Below are 27,024 nucleotides of genomic sequence, written 5' to 3'. Positions count from 1 at the left end.
TCAAAAAGAAGGGATAGATTATTGATCAGAAACATCAACATTTGAATGCATTTATTCTCATATGTACTTGTCATGAGCGTAACTATGCTAAATTGCAGAAATACAGCATGATGTAAACGTTTTTCATCTTATGTTATGTATCCTTCAGTCAGGGTCTGATACTTAGCTTAAAATGAAGCTTAAAGGGAGGTACAAAGCCAAATTTCCTTTCACTGACTGATTGGGGAACAAAGACAGCGCGTGTGGCGTGCTTTATGCCAAGACCATGCACCAAACGAATGAACAGCAATGACATCACAGCTCCAAAAGCATCATGGTCCTACTGCTACAACCTCACAGCCAGTGTCATAGTCAGAGTTTAGAGACCTGCCCTGCAGTGGTAAAAACATTTAATTTTTTCTCAAAAACCTTAAAAGGTCCCATGGCATGAACATTGCACTTTATGATTTTTTTCAACATTAATATGAGTTCCCCCAGCTTGCCTATGTTACCCCAGTGGCTAGAAATGGCGATAGGTGTAAACCGAGCCCTGGGTATCCCGCTCCGCCTTTGAGAAAATGAAAGCTCAGATGGGCCGATCTGGAATCTTCCCTTTATGTCATCATAAGGGGAAAGGTTACCTCCCCTTTCTCTGCTTTGCCCGCCGCACACAGCTGCCCAGAGAATTTGGGCCGCCCATGAGGAAATAGAGCTACAACCATGGCCGCAAGCTGGTCAAGGCCACACACCCACCCTCCACCTTGCCCCGCCTCTGTCCTCATCAATAGCATTTAAAGCTGCAGACACAGAAATGGCACATCCTTAGGAAAGCTCATTGTGGGACTGGCTCGTACTGGCTGTAATTCTGCACCAAGGTTGAAATTCGGGAAAGAGACTTCAGATACAGTATTAGGGGACCACTAAGGCCTATATAAAAGCATCCAAAAAGCAGCATGTCATAGAACCTTTAAAGTTTACATTCCACTCTCCATTGCTTTTCTGAATGCTCCCTCTATTCATTTCAGCCCGTCTCTCGTCTTTGCACCCAGACTAAATCACACAGAAAACCTCCTCTGTAATACGCCCTCCCCTCTCTCCCAGCTTGCAAAATGTTTTAATCGGCTTTACTCTGCTTTAATGGGCTAAATGAACAATAATGAGGAGCTTTATTATAGAATATAATTCCCAAACACACTGAATCAATGTGTGGGAGGAAACCTTTGCTAATTCCATTCTCTAATAAAGCAGAACTACCAAAGGCACAGGCACAAAATGCTGCATGTGTGCACGAGAGACAAGAGACGGTGTGTGCAAATGTGTGTGGGTGTACTTCTACTACATGTATATCTATATGTGCATGTGTGTGATCCTTGCCTGAATCCAATCTTCCTTTTCCTCAGCTGTCCTGTTAAGCAAATAAAAGATCATGAGATTATTTCATTTTAACAAAAAACACAGAGCATCACAATGAAATAGCTTGGACAACAGTTTGCTGGCTTGGGAGGTAGCATGTGCAGCTTTGTAAAGTAACGTAGTAAAGTACGTAACAACAACATGGCCAACACGAGCAATGTGAAATATGTAGGTTGAGATGCTGCTAGTTAACTAGCTGTAGTTGTTGAGCCTGCATGTGATTCGCTGAAAGGTGACTGGTGACCACAACACTTTCATGAAAAGTGATATTATGAAATATAAGTCGCATCATAAAAGAAAATGTGACCACATTGATAATGGTATTTCCGTAATACATTAGGTTGCAATATTTCCTTTCATTATTTCACAATTTCACACTTTGGCGGTCCCATATGAATAAATTGCATTTAATACAGTTACAGTACATTTTCAAATTTCAGTTCAGTCTGTAGTTTTTCTATAGTGGTTGATTCAAATGTCTTTACCTTGCTTGCAGCTCCAGTGAACGCTGCTTGCCGATAATGGCAAACGTGTGTGGAAGGTTCTGCTTCACATTCTCCTGCACCTGAGGTCAAGAAACAGGAAATTTGTAGCCACCAGAATACATAAACAATTAGAGAAAACAAAAGACATCTAACAGAATGAGAAAGCGGAACTGCACCTCCATGCCAGCGATATCAATCCGCTCTCTGACACTGAACTTCTGTCCCATCAGTCTGAGTTTAGGCACGCAGTATAGCACCATATTGTTGAACTGCATCAGACAGATGATGCGGTTAATAAGCAGTACAGATAACAAGGCTCACATATACAAAGATCCTCCGGAAATCTGATATTTCTCCAAGTTAACACTTCAGTCGTCTCACCAAGTAGAGGTATCGGTCTTGTGCTGTTCCATTTTTGGCCGACATCTTCTTTATATGTCCTTCTTTGATGAGCTCATTGGCTGGGTTAACTATGTCCTCCTCTCCTCCAAGCCTCTCGTAAACCTCCAGCAGCTTGTGCATCTTCTCCTGAAAACATGACGCAACAGGAAGATGAGGAAAAGACAGATAAGACACTTAAGAGTGAGAAGACAGATGGAGCTCTAAGTAAAACTCCACCAGAGGGGGTGATTTTGTTTTCAGGTAAGACTCATTCATTCATTGGGTTTTCCAGCAAGGCAGGAAAGCAGGTATTATATTTCCTTATTGATTCTTAAATGCATTTGTCTGCGTGAGTTGTTTTTAAGGATGTGAGAAATACGAGTAAAATGGCCAGACATAGGAAAGAGATAAAGAGGATGAGTATTAAAAAGTCAGTCAGGCTTTCACAAGTGGTGAAATTCGAAGGCAGGAAACGGCAACTTCCTGTCTGTACAAATTCAACTTGTTCACTCCCTCAGACACACACTTGCAATGTTGCTGACTGACAGTACAGCATCAGCAACTCCATGATTGAGTAACACATTAGCTGCATTTTATAAACCTCAATGAGACAGCAAAAGTGTGTTGAAAAGAGTTTAGAAAGAAATGACAAGAAAAAGAAATAAAAGTCCAGTCAAAGTCTTACCATTTTCCTGATTGCTGCATTGGAATGGTTAGCTGCAGTAGAGATGAGCTCCAGTGCCTCTGTAACAAGCATTCACATATACAGATGTAAGCATGTTACAATACAATACAGCAATAAGATCATGTTTGAGTAAAACTGAATCAAACTGCAGATATAAATCAAGAAATATATTTTGTTGCTCACTGAAAAATAAGATGTCACACTAGTTGTATTATATAAATTGAACAGGATCAAAGTCTTAACATGCACTATCTTAACATTAAACACACTGCATGCATTAGAATGGCTTTTAGCCAGCAGAGAGCCCTGCGAGCACCTGAGTCAGCCATCTTAATCATGGTCTACATAAACAGAAGAGACACACAGCCGGGGGAAATGAGGCCAAAACAACTGTGATGAACTGCTTTTCAACTGGAGTGGATGAGAGAAATCCTTTTCCACAGGCTCCAAACAACACAGTGTGGTGTAGTTAATGCTCAGGTAAATGGAAACACGGATGTGCGAGGACATCAGATCATGTTAAATGGAATTTTTGGGCATAAAGAAAGACGCACTGACGTGAAGTGTTTAATCTGCAATCCTGCAATGAAATTATCCTGTATCCTGTTACCCTAATGAGGGCAAGCTACTTGTCTGTATAGTGTTAATAAAAAGGTGATTTTTTTTCCCAACAATACCAACATTGTGTGCACTAAATCTCATCAACTGGCTGTTTATGAACAAGGTTTGTTTAATTGTGGAGCAGCAAGGAGCGATATCCACGGAGGGTTAGCATTCTCAAGCAAGAGGTGCTCACATACTGTACTTTGACCTCTGGACTAGTTTTGCAGTTTGCGTCTTTCGACCACAAACCACCATTGTTCACAGTCGGGCGAAAATAGCCATTGCAGTGAAAACAGATATAGACTCTGTGTACGACAGTTCAGACAGTCTTTAAATGATGAGCTTAATGCTCTGAAAAAATACTTGAAATACTTTTGAGGAAGGCCAAATTGTGGGCCTTATTTGCACTACTAAAGTATTTTTTTGGAGAATTAAGCTGTTATGCAGACTTTTTCTTTGAACATTCACTTTTTTGTCCTGCACCAGCAACAACATGGATGTGCACAACATTGTCTTCTTTGAACTAAAGTTTACCAGGAGCTCCAGTTTCACAAAGTACTTTATGCTTCCCTCTCCTCCACAGTCATGGAGCCAAATAACTAAGGATAACCACAAATGTTCATTTGTGCATTATCAACTCGAGCAGACATGTCTTTGCTTCACCTGTGCTTTCTAGAATGTGAATCTGCATCGCTTCACCTACTTTCCGGTCTTTTCATTGAACCTTTTTGTGTTCATGCCACCTCTAATTATTGCATCACTTTTAGCTAAATGGCAAATTGGCATTCTAGTCCAACCAAGTTCAAACGTTTTCTCTTTATCATAATGAGAACACTTGTTCTTCTATTCAGTTTAATACAGATAATGATCTACTTGTAAAACAAGATTAAGCCTCCATGTAATGATGCATTCTTCTATTGACATTTTGCAGCAGAATCTATAAGAAAATCTACAGTTAAAAACTAAAAAGATGAAACATTAAAAAACATTGCATTTGCATATTTTAGGCTGTGTATTTTGTAAAATAAATACATATTGTGAGTGCATCAAACCATAAACTCTGTGGTAGGTTTTTGAAAGACACATGACATACATACGCACCTCTACGATCAGAACAATTACAGGTGAAATTTTAAATTAAAAAGGTGAAGCAGAGGAAAAAACAGGTTGACAGGAAGAGAAAAAACTGTAACTGGAAGAAGTCTCTGCAACATGCAGTTGATCAGTCGTGACCGAGCAGTGTGTTGAAATTGGGAAAGCAGGCACGAAGAGACATGGCACACAGCTTGCACAGCCAGTGGGAGGTTTAATCCTCTTTCGAGGTTCATATGTGGTTTGTCTGATCAGAAACTATTTCAAGTCGTTTGGGGCACTAGATTATTGAAGACTAAAAATGCAGATAAACCACAAAATCAAAACAAAATCAAATATTTTTTTCACAGTAAAAACAGTGGGTCTGTTGTCTCACTCTCTGCGTCTTTTCGGTCCAGAGCGTCATCAGGCAGCTTCTTCAGGTAGTCTTTGAGCAACAGCTCATAGCGAGGAATCCTTTGGACTGGCTCCAGCATGTGGTGCTGCAACGTCAGGTTCCCGCACACATCCTGTTTCTGTTCGTTCAAACACAACAAAGATTTGATTAGATACATGACCAGATTGTTTTTCTAGTACATGCAGTTGTGCATGAGAAAATGAAGAAAAAAATAAATAAAAAATGGCTTTGAAATTTGAAATACACTGCTAATTAATGGACAAACATCAGAGGATGTATCCAATTAGGAGATACACAGACGAACACAGACACCTACCTGTATATTCTGGACGACACTCTTGAACTGTGAAGACCGCTGTGTCCAGGTGTTGACCAAGTCCATGGCTCGGTCAAAGTTCTTCACATATTCCCCGTACATCTTCATGAATGGAGCCAGTTTCTGGAGGATGTCTCCAATACGAGGGTTAGAGTCCCTACAGCGAACACAACAAATAAATGGATTAATCCAAGACTGAATTTAAAATTCCAAATTTACTTTTATTTTTTTTATACGGGGTATATATGGGTCTATTTGATGCAGGACAACTACATCTTGATTGATCGTTGTCATCATATGGCTATTATGTAAAACTAAGTGTCATACAGTAAAACATGATACTGTAAAGTGTATGTTGTACGGATGAGACAGTTCTTGAAAAATCTTTTTTTTAATGTCCTATACAGTATTTTGTTATGCAGCTGATCAGAAAACAAATGTTTATATAAAAAAAAGAGGGTTAATTCAAGTACAACCAAAAAAAAATAATTCTAGTAATTCTGACTTTGAGGTAGCTCAAACACAGGTTCACACATTTAGTCAGTAATTATTTTAATAGTATTGCTACTTTTACTGTATCTTCCGTTCCTTAACATTTTAAAAAGGGAAGTTCAGCTTGCCAGGGTTTTTATTTTGTCTCTATGAAGCTAGCATTTTGGAAAGTTCAATTCCATCTTACAAGCCTTTATTGACTGCTACATCAGCCTGTCCCAGGACATTAAGTTACCCATGTAGTCAGTTTTTATAGATGCCAAGCTTAGGGAGAAAAATCTTCTTCAACTTCGTGAAGTGAGGTGTGTAATTTAAGGTTTGCTTTATCTGATTTAATGACATCCTTTCTCCTGACATGTCACAAACAAACACAGATTAACATTTTGAGACCAACAAGGGTTAGATTACCATAGATATGAGACAGGAAGCATTGATGTAATTCTTTAGAATTAGGAGACAAGTAGGAAACAGATTAAGGCTCATAAAAATGAGGCTAATCTTAAGGGAGAGTGCTACAAATGAATCCTTCTTATGAATCTTCTTCCTTAGGTGCACTTTTCTGACTGGTTGTGTGGTTGTGTGAACCAGTTTTTATATCTTTCTATCTAAGACAATACGTTTTGATGAGTTGCAGAAAATAATGTGTGGGGAACCATTATGTGGCAGGTGATTTCCATGAACACATCCTCCTCTAGAGGAGTCTTTATCTACCAAGGGTGGCTGATGCTGGCACAATAACACACACTGGGGGTACATTTCTGAAAACTGTGAAAAAATACAGAAAATGGGTTCATTCTGCAACTCTGACACATACACAACACACACAACATACACACAGAGAAAACACACAACGTGGCAACCTGACACCACTGAGAAAGAATGCCCTCCACTGCCGCCCAGCTGTCGAAGTTTTACAGCCAACACCAACTGCCTAACTGACCACAAGCAGCCAAACCATCTTTCGAATGACGTCACACTGATGCCATTTGGGAAGCCATTGAACTGCCGGGTGTTTATTCCTCACCATTCTCCAGTAATGCGCGTCTGGAGCTCAGGCAGCAGGAACTTGTCGTGGAAGCAGTAGATGGAGGAGATGTTGGAGAAGATCCCTGTAATCACATCCTGAGGGATTCCAGCCTCTGTGAGCTTAGTGCAAAATACCTGCAGAGAAAAAGAACATACATATAAACACTTATGCAGCAGTTTCCAAAAACACCCAAATCTGGCTCCATTTCATGCAGCAGGCATGTAAACATGTAGACATGTTGTTGTTTATCCACAAACATTTTCTCCAGCGTCGGCTTGTTAAGTGTGACCAACAGCTAGATATGAGTCCAAACATGTACCTCATGAGCCAGTTTACATTTTACATCATTGAGTTTTTTTGATGGTAAAACAACTGTTGACATTTGTAATTGACATATTAAAAATAGTTTCACAATCTGATCATCACTGATTATACGTATACTAACTATTATTTCTTCAATTCAATTGTTTGGTCTATAAAATATCATACAATGATGAAAGGTGCCCATCACAATTACCCAGAGCCCAAAGTGACTTCTTCCAATAGCTCGTTTTGTCCGACCAACAGTCCAAAACCCAAAGATATTCCACTGACAATGATATAAAACAGTCAAAAATTGCTAATTGTCAAATTTAAGACAAAGCAAATGTTTGGCATTTTTTACTTGATAAATGACTCAAAGGGGCACTGTGAGGTATTGTGTCCTTAATGTATCTGGGGACCTTTGTCAGAATTATAACCCTGATAATGTCATTGTTAGGTCATGATGGTTATCTCAGCTTAAAAACACATTTGTAACAGCCTGCATTACAAATTGAGCATGTGGGAGGTTGAAATACGCAAGTGTTTAACAGGCAGGGAGGCTCTGATGAGAGATGCTATGGGTTGCATTACGGGAAATATAGGATCTTGTGGTTTTCGTGCTTGACCCATACCTGAAACTAAAGGCCTGGATATCTCAGCCTCTGTTCCTTCATGTTTTCTATTTTTAGTCTATTCTATTCAATCCTAATCAGTGGAGAATCCATTTAAATAATAAATTAAGAATTGTTAGAGATTAGTTTTCTGTCTATTCAACGTATTGTTTCAGTACTAAGTTAATGTCAGCGGGGAATGAAATCTAATCTTGCAGTAGCGGTCTTAAAATGTCCGGGTTAAGTTTTGAATTTGAACATAATGGTGCGTCATAACTCCTGTCTAAATTGCTTCATCCATCATTTTCATCACCCTTTGTTTCCTTGCTAGTCACAACAATGAATTGACAGGATAGCTTCCATGGAAACCAGTATTGTGCAAAAGTGCTGTGACAAAAACAGGAAGTTAACTGTGAGGGTTCTCTGCCCTCAGCAGCAAATACACCATATCTGTTCTGTGATTGGGCAGCTGTACAACTCTGTACCACATGAACTGAACAAAGAGGAAGAAGACTCAACCACCGCAAGTAAATTCTCATCACAAACACGAGTGAACCCAAATAGAAGCTGATGTACAATAACACATTTGAAAAAATGAGAGACAGTCAAACAAAAGAGCCAACAGAGCAGAGTGCAGGATCAGGTCATGACTTGTTAGAGTAAAGATAGAAATCAGGACTTAAAGTATGATGAAGAGAATTTACAGGAGATGGCAATTAGACGATAATTGTGATAATCAAGTAATCGTTTAAATTAGAGCTGCAAAGATTAATCGATTAATTGTCAACTTCTAAATTAATCGGCAACTATTTTGATAATCGATTAGTCGTTTTTTAAAAATTCTTTGATTCCAGCTATGTTAAAGCGTAACTCTCGCCAAAATGCAACCTAGGGTCTTTTTGTGAATGTACCCGAGTCAAACTTTCGCTTAAAAGCATAGTTAGGATGGAAGCACCACTTTTAAGATTTACCGTATTCACGTTTTTCGGTCAAATGGCCTTTTGAATGGGAGTGCTAGGGGTACTTTTATGCTAGCCTCAAAATAGCTATTTTTAAAACACTAAGAAGGCTCGACACAACATGAGACTTTGCTCGAAGTATCACCAGGGGCTCTACACCTTAACTACACCGGTGCACAAGGGATATACTAAATCTGTGGCTACTTGTTTTGATATCGACTCATTTTGACTGCCGAGATGGTAGCGGCCGGAAACAACAAGAGCTACGGTGAATTCTTCAAAAAAAAGGTGTAAAGCCCCCTGAGCAAAGTCTCATGTTGTGTCCAGCCTTCTTAGTTTATGTTTTAAAAATAGCTATTTTGAGGTTAGCATAAAAGTGCCCATAGCACTCCCAATCCGAAAAACGAGAATACGGTAAATCTTAAAAGTGGTGCTTCCGTCCTAAATATGCTTTTAAACGAAAGTTTGACTCGGATACATTCACAAAAAGACCCTAAGTTGCATTTTGGCGAGAGTTACGCTTTAAATGTGAATATTTTCTAGTTTCTTCTCTCCTCTGTGACAGTAAACTGAATATATATATAGGAGTTGTGGACAAAACAAGCCATTTGAGGACGTCATCTTGGGCTTTTGGGAAACACTGATCCACATTATTTCACCATTTTCTGACATTTTATAGACCAAACAACTAATCAATTAATCAAGAAAATAATCAAAAGATTAATCGACTATGAAAATAATCGTTAGTTGCAGCCCTAGTTTAAATAATTTTTCAAGCAAAAGTTTCAAAAAAATGCACTGCTGATCAGATCAAACAAGGAATTTAAATATGTCAACTTGTATTTAATATACCGCATGACAAAAATTATCTTGTAAATCAGTGCCTTGATGGTGCCGAATTCACTATCAATGACTCCATCAAAACAGCTAAATCTGGGCAGGATCACTGAGCTTCTTCTTTTTAAAGTTTTTTTTTTATTATAAACCAAGTTAAGAATCTGGAAACACACATCTTTAATCTGCAAGATTTACATACAAGTAGTAGAGGAGGGCACTGTGAGGGCAACACACACACACACACACACACACACACACACACACACACACACACACACACACACACACACACACACACACACACACACACACACACACACACACACACACACACACACACACACACACACACACACACACACACACACACACACACACACACACACACAGCTTTATACAGTGGGCACATACAGTTAGTGTAGGTGCTCAGAATTATGGTAACAAAGCTATATTTATGCTGCAAATGCATAAATGTTAAACACGGTTTCTCACATGATCGGGCTTACACTGCTCTGAGTAATCCAGTCAACAGAGAAATGGGTTGTTGTCAAGTGCATCACAGTGCCAGTTTTAATCCAGCTCAGCCCTGATCTCAGTCACCAAAACCACTGGCACACTTAGGAGATTGAAATTTGGACCAGAGGCATCCAAAACACACTGTCACACTCACAAACACGCTAATGGAGAAAGAGACGTAGGCCCAAAGTTACCTGGTCGAGAAGGTTGAGCCTTTTGACGTAGGCCTCTTCTGTCTGGAGAAGCTCTTTGGCGATGTTCAGGAGCTTCTGAGTCTCTGAGCACTGAGGGAAACAGGCAGACACCAAGGATTACATCTGAGGCATTAAAACAAAGATATAAACATTTGACACAAGTTTTCAGCATCAACAACCCTAACCCAAGTTCAACACAGACCAGTCACAAATCCTTTGAAAAAAAAATGCTAACATCATTTACAAGGCACTTATTGAATAGGATTATGTAACTTAAATTACAAGACTCTCTCTCCACATCAACACATTCATATATTTATATTCACCACAGTCAACCAACACATACAATAAAAGCACCATTTCATATCAGTCGAATACGAACAGCATTTACGTCAATATGTTCCCACCGAATATGTAAATCCACATTAGTGTTAATTTTGTCACCTATTTTTAATTTAGTCTTAGTCTTGTGCCAAAAAATGTTGTTAGTCAAGTTTTAGTTGACTAAAAGTCTTGTCATTTTAGTCTAGTTTTAGTCAAAAGAGAACTCAAGGTATCTTAGTCAAGTTTTAGTCGACTAAAAGTCTTGCAATTTTCTTTTGGCTTTTTTTTTAAATAAATTATTTCTGTTAACCATTTCAGTCAAATAGTTATAAAAATAGATAAATTATATAAAGTTATATAAATATTGAGCCTCTTCCTTATTTCACCAGTAAAACAAAAACAACCACTGCATGGGAAAGGGATATTTTACACTAAAATAAATGCCGCACGAAACTGGCGAGGCGTATTTCAAGTGAACGCAACATATGTGTTGTTTTTCAGACAACGGCAGCTGCAGACTGTTGTACGTCTCGTGTTGGAATCCTACACAGTGAAATAGAGACAAACCTTTACACCGTTTAGCTGTCAGCATTGTAACCGTGTTTACTCCAACTGCTAGCTAACGGTAGGCTAACGTTACCTGCTGCCAAGTTTAGTGTTAACTAGCGCCCCGTGCAGCAATGTTTTGGTTGACTCTAACGTCCGTTAATGAGCATCAGAGAAATGGGCAGGCGTTTAAGTGGCACCAAAATCTGCGTTGCTATTCGGTCCGGTAGATAACGGTTGTTAGGGCACCTGTCGGTGCCGTAGCACTGGGTCTCTGTAACAGCTGAATATTCTATCTCATGATGAAAAAGTAGAGACGATTGTAGACGAAAATGAAGAGAGATTTTATCTTAGTTTTTATTTAATGCAAAACATTTTAGTCTCGTCTTTTTTTGTCAACAATAATGCATGTTAATTTAGTCTTAGTCAGCGTTTTTGGACATTGGCGCAGTCTCGTCATCGTCTCGTCTTAGTCATGGAAAAAAAAGGTCGTTGACGAACATATTTAGTCTCGTCTGACGAAATTAACACTAATCCACATAAAGTTTACATTAAAAAAAGTAATAATAAATAATTTATTAAAACAGCTTGGCACTGTAGTTTTCAGGAAACATTAGTCAAACCGGAGTAAATTGTGGATTTCGTGCTCTAGTATTTATAGCAGCAGGATGGTGTATGTGGGGTTGCCTCATTATAAACTATAGAGCTCATGTTCATTGGAATGAAAGAACATGTGCAACATGTGCTCATTAATGAGTATTTAACAACAACAATAAAGCTGTATGGTAGAGAGAAAATAATCTACATCAAGCTATGTCTACACGGACAACACTTGTCTGTACTTTAAATTCAATATTAGTTTAGTTTTTTTTTTTCCATGGGATTTCTTGGCAATAAAGAAAAATATAAAATATCAGCAGGCTTATCCTTTAATACTTATGGCTGAGAAACAGTCAGCAGCATCCGGAGCAGATTACTGTAAAACTTCACATAGCTCTATTCTAGTCGGTGGTTTAGTTTAGGTTTAGCCGAGGTATCATGTGAAACTAATATGAAATGTTGTTAGCTGAGGTGGTGAAAATGAAGATCTTGTTGAAACTGTGAGGACATACAAAAAAAGCATGATTAACCATTAGAAAGGATGCTTGCTGATAAAGTTCATCCCAATGACAAGCAACACACATCAGGCTCACAAAACATTTAGCCTATTTTGACAATGTGGGTTTCACAACTTCTGTCTTCCACATAAAAACGCATGCACGCGTGACATTCGTGTGAGCTTTGGGTGTGTTTTACAGCATTAAAGTAGTACTGAGAAACACATCTGCTAATACCCCTGCTAGCAATGCTATGTAAATCTACATAACTGTTTAATTACTAAACCTCTGAGTTTCTGCTTTTCTGGGTTTGTCTTTAAATTCTCAAGTCTCTCATTTGACATTATTTCATCTTTCAGTCATCACCTCCAGAATCTATTTTTCTTTAGTATGCCAGCATATTTTAAGACTGTATCTTGCCCCTGATGCTTTCATATCAGGAACTGTGTCTCCAAAAAAGGAAACTTTGACAGCACATATAGGGCACAAGGAATCGTATGCACGCTGCTTGAGGTATCAGTGTTGTTTACAATCAATATTCAAACTGAAGGACAAGAGAAAAATGAAACTTTAGCCCAGCTGTGGGGAGATATCTGTATCTGGACTCTTTTATCTAGCAGCCATCACAAGCTCCTGTTACAGCTTTTGGGCAGGTATTCATCCTTTTATGTAACAGCAAAGCTGCTTTTAGATACAAGTCAGTCGCTTGTGACCCGCAAACCGAGGCTCTAACATTTTCTAACGTTTCATGCAGAAGTATTCTTTGAAATTGTTCACCCAGGCTGAGGTAATAATAGACACAAGCTACTTTTTCCACTACATGAAAGGCAGTCTGACTGTCTGAGATGAAGCTTTTAAACTTGCAAGGTGTGCTCAATTTAAACATGCTGTGAAGATTCCACAAAATCAAGATGTAACATGAAATATAAATTAAAAAGTGTACCACGGTAGGGAAAGGAAGTAACTGGGAGACATTTATGACCATCCCAGGGGTGTGGGGGGTTGATTCAGACTTCAAATTATGGTCTTTCAGGTTTATGGTTAGAACTTAATAATGCTAAGGCATGTGAGGTACTCACTTTGTGCGCCTCTGTGTGCGCATCTGTCAGATACCCAGTCTGTGTGTCTGTCAAAGAGTGTATTTCTCCACTGCTCCCCTCATCCAAGTCACTGTCCTCATCCTGCGTTGAGTCTCGCTTGTTGTCTAGGGTAACGCAGCAGGACACGCTCTCTGTTTCAGTGACACTGTCGTAATGATCCTCCTCGTCGATGGCGTCCTCGTTGGGGAACACCTCCCCCTCTGCAGCGCATGACGGGCTGTCAATGCCACTGTCCCGGTTAGGAATTTTTCCGTTCTGCTCCGAGGAGTCCGGATTGTCCAGGAGCTCGTGGGAGGAGCCATCCTCCCGCTCCACGTCATCAAGGCAACCAACGCCGTGTGTGATGTCACAGTCGTCCAATGGTGCCTCATCCGAACCATCGATGTGCACAGAAGCCAGACAGGAAAGTTCCGACACCTCGTCAGTCCGTTCGGAGGTGCCAAGTGCAAGTTTGTCCGCAGGCGAGGAGTCTCCTGCAACCTTCGCCGTGGTATCCTGGCTGCAGGAGGAAGTGATGTCAGACGCAGTGTCCATTCTCAGACACAGGTGCAGCTGGGACCGTGGGAGCACCCCCAGGATAGGGACCCTGGGAAAATGAAAAATGTGCATTATCAATCATAGTCAAATGAAGAATCAATACACTTTTTTTAGTGGAAAAATAATGAGATAAAAGTGTGAAAAATATCATCCTTAAGCAATACAATTCAGACAGACCACATTAGAGGTTCAAGTTGACACTTCTCTTTGAAAGTCGAGACACACATCCACACATGCCTGCAACATTACAATGCAAATATGAATGTGACAAGCAAAACAAGCAAGCTGAAGGCCTTACCTTGAATTCTCGAACCTCTCGATGAGCAGCCCCACTTTCTGGGCCTCTTTCTGTGGCTGTGCTCCCAAGCCAGGAGGGGTTAGACTGGGCTTTGGTTTAGGCGGAGGAGGGGGAGCTGGCAGAGGCCTCGATGGCGGTGGAGGGATCCTCTTAGGTTTCTTGTCTTGCCCAAGGGCGAGCAGGTGCGAAGGTTTAGGGGGCACTACAGATCCAGAAATCCAGAAGAGGCAAGAACAGCAGAGCAATAGAGAAGCATTAGGCGGCAGACATTAACAAAAGCAATCAGGTAATACATATTAATCCGAGTGAGAAAACCTCCATGGCTGAGTCTCTGTGTAAAGCCTGTTTGTTCCTTCATGAACAAAAATAAATAAATAAAAAAAAACTCAAGACAAATCTCCAAAGGGAACAAAATACAGTCCAAGATAGAAAGAATAGTAGCAGTGCAGAGCGAGACCAACACTGAGCTTCAGCTTTCTGCCAACTTCCTTATTTCAGAACAGGATGCTGAGATGAACGTATGCGTAAGTCACCACAGTTCCAGTTAGATTGAAAAAAGAAAAAGAAAAAAAAGCACAGACAGAAACATGACAAAACGGTCTTTAAAATGCAAACTACGCTCATGCATGCTTGCACACTATGGGCTTAGCATTTTACTGTCTAGGTTGTATATTTGCATATATTTCATTTTCAGAAACCTGAATGTCTGAAACCAGGACATGGCATGATGGGTTACCATTGTTAATTCAAGCGCTTCCTTTGTGTGTCACTGATAAGCAGAAAAAGAGAGGTTGAGTAGACTTTACTTTACAAACATTGCATGATAAACTATGTGTAAATGACAGGACTGGTGCCATTTTCTCCTCAGAATGAAAGTGAAGATGTTTTAGTTAGTTAAGTCACAGAGTCCTTTTGTTATAATTTAGCAGTTACAAGTTTTAACATGTTCTGACTACTGGAGTTTTTTCAGGAACCTTGTTTATGGACTCCAGAACTCTCGTTACAGTGCCTGCATTTTCAAACTTCGATAAAATGTTAGATTCCCCCAGTATAAGATACAAATAGAATAGAAGGGCTTTAAAGAGGAAGTTCATCCTGTCAGGTGGGAAACACTATATGTATTCAAATGCACTACCATTATTAGAATTATGCTTAGAAATAAGGTAGCTCATTTGGCCCAGTGGAAAAATATACAATATACTTGGATTCCGTCTTTAAGCACAGTATTGTCACTGGTAGTCCATTTTGATAAAAGGTATTTCCTACTTCCTACAGACTACAGCCTATTTATATTACTAGTGGTTCATATTGATATATTTTTAAATAGTTTATTTTTTCAAGCACTTTTATTCTACTAGTAACTCATCCTAAGAGAGCAGCTAAAATTGTACAAACACTGGCCAGGTACTAGGCCTGCACAATATATTGTTTATTTTATCGTCATCGCAATATCAACTGACGCAATGAACCAATCTCAAAACACTGCGACATATCGCAAAAGATACTCAAAGATTTTTTGTGTTAGTTGAAAGAAAATATCAGTAGAAAACTGCACTTTAAAATGTAACAATAACCCATTTTTTAGTGGTGCCTTTTATATGCATTTACATTTTTAATATGTTTAACAATATAATGTTGGAAATGATTTCCTTTCATTTGTTTTAAATTCAACAAGCAATTTGGTGTATTTTAGAAGAATACTGAAAGCAGCAGAGAGGCAGAACTGAGTACATTCGAATATCTGTTTATTTATCGCAAGTAATATTGTTATTGATATTTAACATTGTAGCCCAACCAGGAACTACCGGGATGGGTTAGCACTAGCACTAGACATGGCAATCACTGAAACTACACAAGGGGTGAAAAATCAAAGGGCCAAAAATCAGAAACAAGGAGAAGAGAAACATACTAATGCAGATACTCCCATACAGGGCACATCATTTTAAATTGAATATTTAAAATAGATTTTTTCATTTGCATTTTTCACAATTTCTGACATTTTATGCAGAAAAAAAAAATTGATTAGGCTAGTTTTTTCTTTAATTTGTCACCCAACTGTATATGTTAAGATGCTAATCACAATCATATTATCATGAATAACAACCAAGGCAATATATAGTAAAATAATGAGGATGATCATTCTTGCTATAATTCTCCAGCTGACTTTGAACAGCTGTTGTGAGACACTTAAATATTGGGGCAAAGTCTGTAATGTCCTACAGTAATTCCCAAAACACAACACACGTTTTTCATATTTAGCATTCTTCAAATGATGCCCAAACATCAACACTTGGGATCCACTGGCCTGCTTTACACCAGCAGCTGTTTCCGAGGTGACCTAGTGAGTTGTGTGAGTGACAGAGTGAGGTCGAACAGCTGACACGTACCATGTTATAGAAAAGTGTTTGCCAAAGCAGAATAAACGACAGCTCAATAGCAGGGGTCTGATCAGGCTGCACCTTTCAATTATGACATCCCCAATGTCAAATTTGGCCTTGAAAGGGGGCCACACCGTGTCTATTACCTTGAGGTTTCTGTGCGGTTGGCGGTCTGGGTGAGGTGGAGGGCTGGGGCCGGGGTTTGATGGCAGGCCTGTCGTGACATGGTCTGGGGGTCGGACCTTTCTTTACCAGCCGTGGAGAACACAGGTAGTCCACTGATCCGCACTGGTACTGCAGGGAGGAGGCAGGGAGGTCTGGAGAAAAGAGACAAGAAGAAAGACAATATCAGGTATTGGCCAATATAATGAGATTCATCTAAACACACATCCACAAGCCAGCATAATCCTGCTACAGCAATGCAGTGGTGTGCAGTGATAGCACTGTAGGTGAATGACCTCAGTGTGTGTTTCAGGATGTCGCCCTCGGACAGAGAGCGGTGGGACCAGAGAGGAGAAGAGAACCTCTGCAGCATCGATCCTGACACCAGGCCTGAGGCAGTAGAGCTGCTATTGGTTTCTCTCACACTCTCTGATAGGCCTGTATCTGATTGACTAGATCTAATCTTCTCTGGACACAGTGTCTGTAAATAGATTGTGTGGAAGTGAAAGAGCGAGAGAGAAATTAGCTTAATAATGTGGAATTGTTTGTGAGCCACATCAAAGACAAATTTCCATTGGACAATTGTGTTTTTCTGACTTGGTTTCTGACTCTGTCCTTTTAGAATGGCAGATTTTTGGTTGGATGAGTCTGACCTTTACGGTCTTTGAAAGTACTTGCACTGTATTTCGTTGCATTCGTTTTTTTTTTACTGATTTCTACCTAAAATACCCAATTTAAAGAAGCAGATTGGTTTGAAGTATAAGGCTCAAAGTAGTACTTAAACTGTACCCCAGTTAGAGTAACATAACAGGTATTTCTTGGGGACTATTTTCAGCTGCAGATTTGGTGCGCTGGCTAGGATTTGCGCCACCAGTGCACCAGACATCAAAATAAACTACAGTGCCCATGTTTATGGTAATAAAGGAACATGACACCCAGTGCCACAGTATGGTTCAATTATGTGTTGCTAATTGTTTCTGGAGCAACAATGGATGTTACTGTACATGGCAAAGTTATTATATCAGGCTTCAGATATTGTACACAGGCAACTCTTGTCAAGTCAAGTCTTTCTTGCTGTAAGTCTTTCTTCCTGTGAGAAGTCTGCTTGTGATGACCAAAGCTCAGAAAGTCTTCCAGTCAGAGGAAGTGACAGTAAAGAGGTGATAAAACAGAAATGAAGTGCTAATTATTCAGCAAATGTTATCTACAGTAAGTAACAAAACAAGTGATAGTTAAAACATAAATATTTACATTCAATTTCGAGTCAGATGTTTGTTTTATCTATTTTCTATCTGATTGAACATTTTCAAATTCAAGATTATTTGGGGGAAAATACGAACTGAAAAAAAATAAGCTTATAGTATACACAGTCCAACTGACTCTTATGAACCCAGACAGAGAGACAAAAGCAGCAGGATATTTAGGAAGTTATAACATAAATGTGGCAGTAGCCTCACAGTCAGCTGCAGATACAAAATATTAGAAGTCCAGTGAAAGGGAAAGAAACCCAGTTTTTGCAACAATAACAATGTGTTTGCGTGTGTGTGTGTGTGTGTGTGTGTGTGTGTGTGTGTGTGTGTTCTTGTATGTGAATACAGTGGCGGACGGTGTTTTTAGCAGTTTTAGTTATTATCTGATGTGTCTGTCCATTAGAACAAAGTGACGTCACTCAGTAGATTATGTTAATAACTACGCAACCTACAACCACATATGTCTGTTCCTTTAGGCTCATGTATTCGTTCTAGTCATCCCAACTCTTTCTCAACTGGATTACACCCCGAAATTGCACCGAGCCCCAACTAAAGTCCAAGCCCATGTAATTTGGTGTTTTTCAGCCGTGCTGGAGGCAGTGGAAGGAGAGAACTCCGTCAGTAATGAGTCCTGTTACGCTGTCTGCCCCATGTGGCAACACACTGCAGGCTTTCCCACCATCTCTGCACCACAGCGGAATAAGAGCAGGCAGGAGGAAAAGATGATGGCTTGCAGACTGCTCTCACAACTCTCTGGGGTAAAAAATGTGGAATTGTGTTTTTGCCACAGAGGATCACAAATCCTACAGTAGGTAGGTTTTCTTTTCACTATATCAACAGAAATATTGTGTGCCTCTTTTCTTGGACTCAGACTCATCCCTTTAGTCATCTCTGATTTAGAGGTGGTATTAGCAGAGGAAACGCTTGACCTATGATCAAGTGAACAGGCATAAAAAGCCAAACGACTGCCTAGTGAAGAACTCTGTGACCCAAGGCAGGCTTGAGTCGCTACTGGGAAAAACAAACAGCGGTGGAAGACGGAGGCATAGGGGCTGGTACCTATGGAAATTCGGCGTAGCCATGGTTAGCCAAGAGCAAAACCTGGCCCTCATATGAAACTGCTTAACACCAAACAGGAACCAGACGACACAGCAGAGAGAGGAGCTCAAACTCATAGTTTTTCCTAATTAAAATCTTACAAAACAGTCTTTAACCAGTAACTAAGTATTTCTTAGTTACTGGTTAAAGACTGTTTTGTAAGATTTTAAGCTAAATAAAATAAATCAACAAGTAAATGAAATCCCAAACATATTATTCACAGCATTAAAAAAACTTGTTGCTCTTACATGTGGCTCTTTGTAGTTTGGCTTATTTGTAGTTAATGTATTTCTTCTATGTGATTCTTTCTGTTCGGAGTTTATACTTTCATGGCTGAATGCACTTATTGGAAGTTGCTTTGGATAAAAGGGTTATGAAAAGTAATGTAATACTAATAACAATTATAATAATAATGATCTCTAAAATGTTACTACAATATTGTAACTACTACAGCTTACAATAATTCAGAATAGAAAATAATAGTTTGTACAGTATATTCTGAGAAAGGAGCTGATTAATTACCTTGCCTCCAACTGTTCAGTTTCACATATCCAAAGTCCAAAGAACAAGTGAACGGAAAAATCTCCCACACGACCTAGTCAATATCCGAACAAATCCTGCCCTCCCAGTTTGCCAAAGTGTGCTGTGCAACTGAGACTAGGCTTTGTGGCAAACAAAACACACACACACACCCTAACAAGTACCTCAAAGCAAAGTCCTGCATTACGCCCAAACACACAATCACATTCAGCTAAACCTTCACTTCCCAGGTGTGTTCGAGGAGCTGCACCTGTCTGTTCACATGCCAAACTTGATCCAAGTACCTCCTCCCAGAGCCAAAGTGACATGCATGTGAGTCACTGTGGAGCCTAGCTATCCCAAGATAATCTTACAACTGGGGCACAGCATTTAGCCTCGCCCATAAACACACAATAATAATAATAATAATAATAATAATAATAATAATAATAATAATAATAATAATAAATGTTATTTGTAACACACTTTATATTTAAACAAATCTCAAAGTTCTACATAACATACATAACTCATTAGACTGCACTGTTATTCCCTTCTTCCCAAACTGACAACAACCAAAACAATGTTTGAAGCTATGAGTCAGTCACCTAATTAATTTGGACTCTGAGGGATCCAAGAGATGAGATTATTATTGTAATTTTGTAATCGTACGAAGGCTTTTGTCAAGACACACAGGAGAACAGTGATTTGAGCTCATTAATTTCCTCTGTTCAGTTCCAGTTACTAAAGGGACATATTAATGGACAATCAGACAGGAATTAACACATCCGAGGACATTATCACCACCGCACCCTGTAAGCTTATGGGTTACCATGACTACCGCCCAGCTGTAACAATTATAGCCACGATTAGTCACTATACGTTCCATAAATAAGGCAAACAAGCTAACACATTTTCTGTCTATCTTACTGGTTTGGTCATGGCTGTGATGTAACAAACTCACTCAGAAAAGAACAGAACAATAAGCACCCAGAGAGCACAGCAAGTATTATAGCTCGTAAGACTGCATTACAGTGTATTTCTAAACATAGTGAAGTGGCTGCCGTGTACCTTACTCACGGAAATATTCAGATACTTTTGGGTACTGACAGGCACATTATGAGACTTTAAACACATTTCCGCCTTCTCTCTTTCTGTCTGAGTGAAAAGCTCAACAAATCTCTGGTGACACTGTGACACCGTCACAATAGAAAAACCTAAGGAATGTCCCTCTTGTGTCACTAGTACATAACATCAATGTCCATGAGTCTGTGTGCCAGTGATTTCACCTTTATACATTTTTGTTTGTTTTTGATTCTAGTGCAGGTACCACGCCTGAGTTTCAGTACAAATACCAAAACAATAATGTTTTCTACACCTGACATTTGGTACAGACAGACATTCATAATCCGTCCTCAGGATGAATTGTATATAATTTACTGTAATACCCTTTGTGAACTTTCCATGTAGTGCCTCATTAGGTAACATTTTTTAATTTGTCCAATACAAAATTAATGACATTCTCATCAGCCTTAGCTGTAAATTGTGTTTATTGCTGGTGAGCAAATTATAGTAAACTAAGACAGTGTACATGGTAAACATTAGCCTATACCTGCTAAACATCAGCATGTTACTGTAGCATTGTCGTGTGAGCATGCTAATGTTAGCATAGCTCAATTGTGCGTGCCTAATTTCAGCCTCACAGAGCTGCAAGCTGTAGACTCTTGTTCATTTAACAAAAGAAAGAAACGTTCTCTAACGGTAAATTAACACAAGCAACCGCTCAAGGATTTTGCCTGAATAAAGATCAATATTTTGATTTAAATCAGGACCTATCTGATCAAAGAATAAGTAAACATGAAATGAATCAAATCAATACTAGCTTTTAGTACTTGACAGTTTTTGACACTTTCTGTCAGAACCAAAACAGAATACTGTAAATGTTTGATACCCGGCCATACTTAAAAAAGAATATAAGTAGGGTCTTCATAGATAGTAGCTTTTTGTCTAAATGAATATATAGTATTCTGCAATTACTAAAAAGTATTTTCATTTTGGGGTAAAAGTGTGACCTAAACTTTATTGCAGACTCAGGTCCATATAACACACAATACAGTATAAAAATATAAAAGAGATACAAAAATACATAACAATTACACATTAACCCATAGGATATACAGGCTATTGCACCAATGCTGTCTTAAAGGAACACGCCGACTTATTGGGAATTTAGCTTATTCACCGTAACCCCCAGAGTAAGACAAGTCGATACATACCCTTCTCATCTCCGTGTGTGCTGTAATGCTGTCTGACGGCTCCAGCGGCATCAGGCCAGCACAGAACATGTAGGTTAATGGTTCCAGCAATCCTACTGCTCCGAATAAGTGACAAAATAACGGCAACATGTTCCTATTTACATGTTGTGATTTATAGAGTCACAGCGTGTACAAAAAACTACGTAACATGAGACACAGCCGTCTTCTAACTGTAAACAAACCGGGAACTATATTCTCAGGCGGAAGAATATAGTACTTGGGCGGAGTGATATGCTCGCGCAGCAAGCCTGTCTGAGAATATAGTTCCCGGTTTGTTTACTGTTAGAAGATGGCTGTGTCTCATGTTACGTTGTTTTTTGTACACGCTGTGACTATACAAATCACAACATGTAAATAGGAACATGTTGGCGTTATTTTGTCACTTTTGTCACAATTGGGAGCAGTAGGCTAGTTGGAACCAGTTACCTGCAGGATCTGTGCTGGGCTAAACTAATGCTGGAACCGTCAGACAGAGTTACAGCACGCACGGGGATGAGAAGGGTATGTATCGACTTGTCTTACTCTGGGGGTTATGGTGAATAAGCTAAATTCCCAATAAGTCGGCGTGTTCCTTTAACCCGGAAGTGTATCTATAACAGCTTTTCACAGGGCTGACTAAAGCTTCAATTATGTAATTCTCTGACTTGTCCAGTCGACACATGAAACTAAACATCAGCCGTCTTAAGAGTGCCTCACAGGTTGGCACTATAGTGGACACAAACAAATGACTGGCACTTTGCCACCTAGGGACACGGAGCAGCAGCCTCATTGCATCATTGTATGCTACCTTAAGCCTCTGCATACTTTTTTTCTTATACATGGGTTTCTCGGCAACGTCATCACTGCTTGCGCACGCAACCGGGGGGAAGAAGATGTGTTTTGTGTAGCTAGCTAGCTAGCTAGTAGCGGCATAGCGTAAGTCAAAATGCCAAGGAGTTGTTGCGTAGTTAATTGTACAAACAGAGCCAGTGATGGGTGCCTGATGTTTAACATACATAGGGGGAAGCATGCTTTTGCCAAAAACCGGCAGAGGTTATGGCTTCAAGCCATAAGAGGGGCAGATTGGGGTCATATGCAAGAGTCAGGCTCCCATTGTATCAATCAGAAAAGTTGCAGCTTGTGGTTGTTCAGCTAAGTGATATCTTCCTGTCAGGGCTGTGGTACTCGAGTCCGGACCATAGACAATTAAAGGTCCGGACTCGAGACAAGTTTAGACAGCTAGCTAAAGCTACGCCGATGTTTTGCTAACATTAGCGCAACAGTGTTAGCCTAGCCTACTAGGTAAATATTACGACTGCCTTCGGAGTTTACTATATCTGCGTCCACGTTGCCAACATAGGACCTGTGGCGTTAGTGCTCCTTTTGTACATAACTTTATTGAATGAAATATTAAGCTTCGCTCCTCTGAGATGGGTGGGTTTTTGTTACGTTACATACAAAGCTAACTGGCTATAGTTAGCCTACATTAGCTAGCGGACATTAGCTAACGTTGCCGAGACAGTGGCAGTAGAGCTTCGGCGAGCTAACCAAGACAGTGTTGTCGCCCTCTCGCCCACAATCAACCTCTGCTGCGAAAAACAATCAACCTGCAGTGATGTTTTGAAACTAACATATTGTACCTTTTCCCAGAAATCCTGGCCATTATTTTAAGACATAAACCAACCATAAGGGTACACTCAGGAGTAACCCGACAAACAGATCCAACTAAAATCATGTTTTATTGAGTCAGCAGTTATACAAACAATAAGTAAAGCTTAAAGGAATACGCCACCCCCATCGAAATTCTAGCCGCGAGGTTTCCCCATTGGAATGAATGGCAAACAGAGCTATAGGTAGCTTCTCATAACGAGAGCTCTCCAGCTCACAAAAAAATTATTAAATTGTAATCGGTCAAAAACGTTAGCTTTGTAAGACCATAGAGTATGTGTTATATAAATACCATGACGAAATTCAAAGTGTAAATATATTATATATAATGCGTAAATTATATTATATATAATGCGTTTGCATTATCGGACCAGCTCACCAATCTGGCTTTCTGCCCCTGGTATGCGCACGCACCCTGTAATGTTTGTAAACAGGAAACCCGTCTATAGTTAGACCACAATTGAGCAGTGTATAGCGGTGTGATGTAAGTTCTAAACAAAGAACACTTCACAGAATCAGAGCACATGGAAAACTTCCTTATAAGCATGTTAGCTTGAGAGTAAATTTTACAGCGCTGTTGGTAAAGGTCTTTGTCATCTGTCCAGTAATCAGATATGACATGACCTAAAAATATTTAATTTCCTCACACACAGTAAGAGGACTATCTGACAAATAAAAGGTCGGAAAAATTGATTTCCTGTCCTCATCGCTTCTAACTATCATTATGTGACTTTTCTTAGTATTATACTTTATGTCATAATCAAGGCCATACTGAGAGCACACCTTCAGCATCTGCTGTAGCCCAGCCCTATATGGACAGAGCAGGACAAACAAAATTTTACAATTTTCCTTAACAAACAAACAGTCTTGAGTACTAACCCATGGTTTGCGTCATCATTTGCTTAACCTTCATGGCAGTAGCTAATCTGACACGGACGCTCCTGTTTTTAACAAAACATTTTGGAACTAACTCTTCACTTGTCCTCTCTCCTTTTCTATAAACACCCAAGAGACACAGAGACTCAAACACACATACTCAAAAATTGCACAGACCTAGCTCTCTGTCAGTCACCGTCAGCCCTGAGGCGACCCCCTCAGAGTCATTTATTACCCATCATCCCTTGGGTACAGTTCTCTCGCCCCAGTGCTGTCTGGGAGACAGATCACTCAGATTCAGCAGTCTCCCCAGCCAAGCAGTCAGTCAATCAGGTCTCCTACCCGCAAACCAACCCCTGGCGAGGCTGAGCTGACACCCCCGCTCCCATCACTTCAACCACCCCCCTGCTTCCCCACCAAGACCTAGCTGAATCCCAATGACATTCTTTCTTAGCATGGCAACTCATTATTCCCATATCAAAATCAAATCCCCCAGTCTCTCTCCCTGCATTATACCCGCTCTGCTCCTCTCATTCTGTCTGTGTCCATGTTTCGCTCGCTCTCAACCATATTGATCCTGTTTCTCTAGTCTGTTAGCCTAAAAGACTGGGTCAAAGACAGGCAGCTTCTTATCTAATGGCTCTTCGATTTATAAAGGCCACCAAGCCACAGAGCTTAAAGGATAGGTTCACAATCAACATTGAAACAGGTTTTGCTTGTTGTAATCTTTCTTTCTGTTCACAAAACTAGGACTGTGGATTTTGTCCCCTATCACTCACATTGGAAGCGCATTAGGAGGGGATCTTTTAATCGGCAGTATGACAGGAGGAGACTTAAAGGGTAACTACCATTTTTTTCAACCTTGGCCCCATTTCCCCATGCATTTGTGTCTAATAGACTGATGTGACGACAAATCTTTGAATTTGGTCCAGTATTGAGCGAAATCGCAATGAAAGGCCTAATGGGGCAATTGTGGAGACTTGCTTTTTGTCCAATAAAAGTGATTTGTTTGTACTGACAGGCTCAGATTGTTACTAAAACATTATCGATCTCAGGATGTGACTTTTTGTCCAAAGACAGCGGTGTGGAGAGTGAAACGCGAGACGAGAAAAAGGCGTTCAGGTAGTCTGTTGTTTCGGAGTAGCCTACAGAAATTATCGGCTCCTGTTAACTAAAAGATTTTAAATGTAATGGCTCAATATTTAAATGATTTTGACAATGTGGATGAGGTCAACCCAGGTTGAAAAAAAACTGTAGTTACCCTTTAACATGACTCAATATAGTGTTTTAAACAAGATAAGGGAAAGTAAGTTATACAGGATGAAGAGTAGAGAAAGCAAAACCAAAACAACAGATAGGAGGGAGCAAAGATAATAGAGAGGTCGAACACCACCATTAGTTTTAACACCATGTCATCTACCACTCCATATCCACTCCTCTACTCTCACCTCACCCCGTCTCTTCCCTCCCTGTGCAGCAGGAGACAGTAATGAGTGCTCTGACCTTGATCTACTTTTCAGTTATCACCTCAATGGTTAAAGCCTTGAGCTAGAAATCCACACTTGAATACTAGTACATGAATACACATTTTTGAAGCAAGTATATTGATGTGTGAGACCTAAGGACAGTGAGGTGGGAAAGTCATACTTTAAAAAAAGTAAAGTGAAAAATGTATCAGGTTCCCTAATCACACAAAAGGCAAAGGAGTTCTCTATACAGTGCACAAAAATAAGCCCTATGCATATGAATAACCTTCACCTTCAACAGCACCTCTCAAGGGGTTTGATACTCAACTTTGTTTGAAAAAGAAAAGTTTGGGTGGAGCATCACGTCAAGAGGACCTATCCAAATGCACACACTGAGGGAGGAAATAAAGCTGTGAGAGGAAATATTGGTGTCCCAACTGTTGCTCCAGGATCTACAGTAGAGCAGATCCTCAATCTCTGACAATCAGCAGATCTCCTTTATTGAGTAACCAGGCTCCAACTCCCACTTCACCACAGGGTTTATGAACACACACGTGCCATCATGCACACACACATACAGAAAGGATCAACAGCTCTCCAATCACATACTGTACAGTAGCATCTGTCCCCAGATTACAAATCTATATTCATCCATTTCTTATCATGCTGTTATTATACCCAGTCATGTTCTCTTTGTCAAACCCTCCATTACTGTGGAGCCATCTGTAGAGACCATTTGTTTTGTTGTTTATTAGAGGCGTTTTAGGTTTCACTAGTATCATGGCTTCCCAGGGGCTGGGGGCAAAGGAGGGGGAGGTACGTCATCTTGTTAGGTCTGTCCTCTCCCTCTAAATCAGGTCAGTGGGCACAGCGGGCTCACTGACATGTCTCCCACACTAAGTGGGAGGATTTCAGCAGCTCCCATAGATTAGGACCTGGGATTTCAGGAGGATAAGACGGGTAGAGACTGAGAGGTTGGAACAAGGGTGAGGAAGCAGCAGATGGCTGGAAAGTGTTAAGGAAAGTCATAGCCTGCTTATTGGAAGCACAAAACACATCGAGAATGCAAATGAGTGAAACAATAGGGGGATAAGATCATGTATAGCGGAGTGGTTTTGCTA

At 40.0% G+C, this 27,024-nt stretch overlaps 1 protein-coding gene across 1 annotated transcript in view; it reads right to left on the bottom strand.

Moving 5' to 3' along the window:
* fgd (faciogenital dysplasia) overlaps positions 1 to 27,024 on the bottom strand; it is a 59,458-nt gene that overhangs the window by 7,375 nt on the left and 25,059 nt on the right. The window contains exons 2-13 of the mRNA XM_028582936.1: positions 16,717 to 16,887; positions 14,193 to 14,394; positions 13,337 to 13,943; positions 10,291 to 10,380; positions 6,868 to 7,004; positions 5,352 to 5,508; positions 5,015 to 5,153; positions 2,944 to 3,002; positions 2,259 to 2,405; positions 2,054 to 2,146; positions 1,878 to 1,957; positions 1,354 to 1,384 (exon numbers count right to left, since the gene is read on the bottom strand). Of these exons, the coding sequence (XP_028438737.1) occupies positions 1,354 to 1,384; positions 1,878 to 1,957; positions 2,054 to 2,146; positions 2,259 to 2,405; positions 2,944 to 3,002; positions 5,015 to 5,153; positions 5,352 to 5,508; positions 6,868 to 7,004; positions 10,291 to 10,380; positions 13,337 to 13,943; positions 14,193 to 14,394; positions 16,717 to 16,887 (1,913 nt within the window). The remainder of the gene's footprint in view (positions 1 to 1,353; positions 1,385 to 1,877; positions 1,958 to 2,053; positions 2,147 to 2,258; positions 2,406 to 2,943; positions 3,003 to 5,014; positions 5,154 to 5,351; positions 5,509 to 6,867; positions 7,005 to 10,290; positions 10,381 to 13,336; positions 13,944 to 14,192; positions 14,395 to 16,716; positions 16,888 to 27,024) is intronic.

Source organism: Perca flavescens, chromosome 7 (genome assembly GCF_004354835.1).
Source record: "Perca flavescens isolate YP-PL-M2 chromosome 7, PFLA_1.0, whole genome shotgun sequence".
NCBI classification, from domain to species: Eukaryota; Metazoa; Chordata; class Actinopteri; order Perciformes; family Percidae; genus Perca; species Perca flavescens.
The sequence above is the reverse complement of the archived record's forward strand: the minus strand, read 5'-3'. Positions and strand labels throughout refer to the sequence as shown.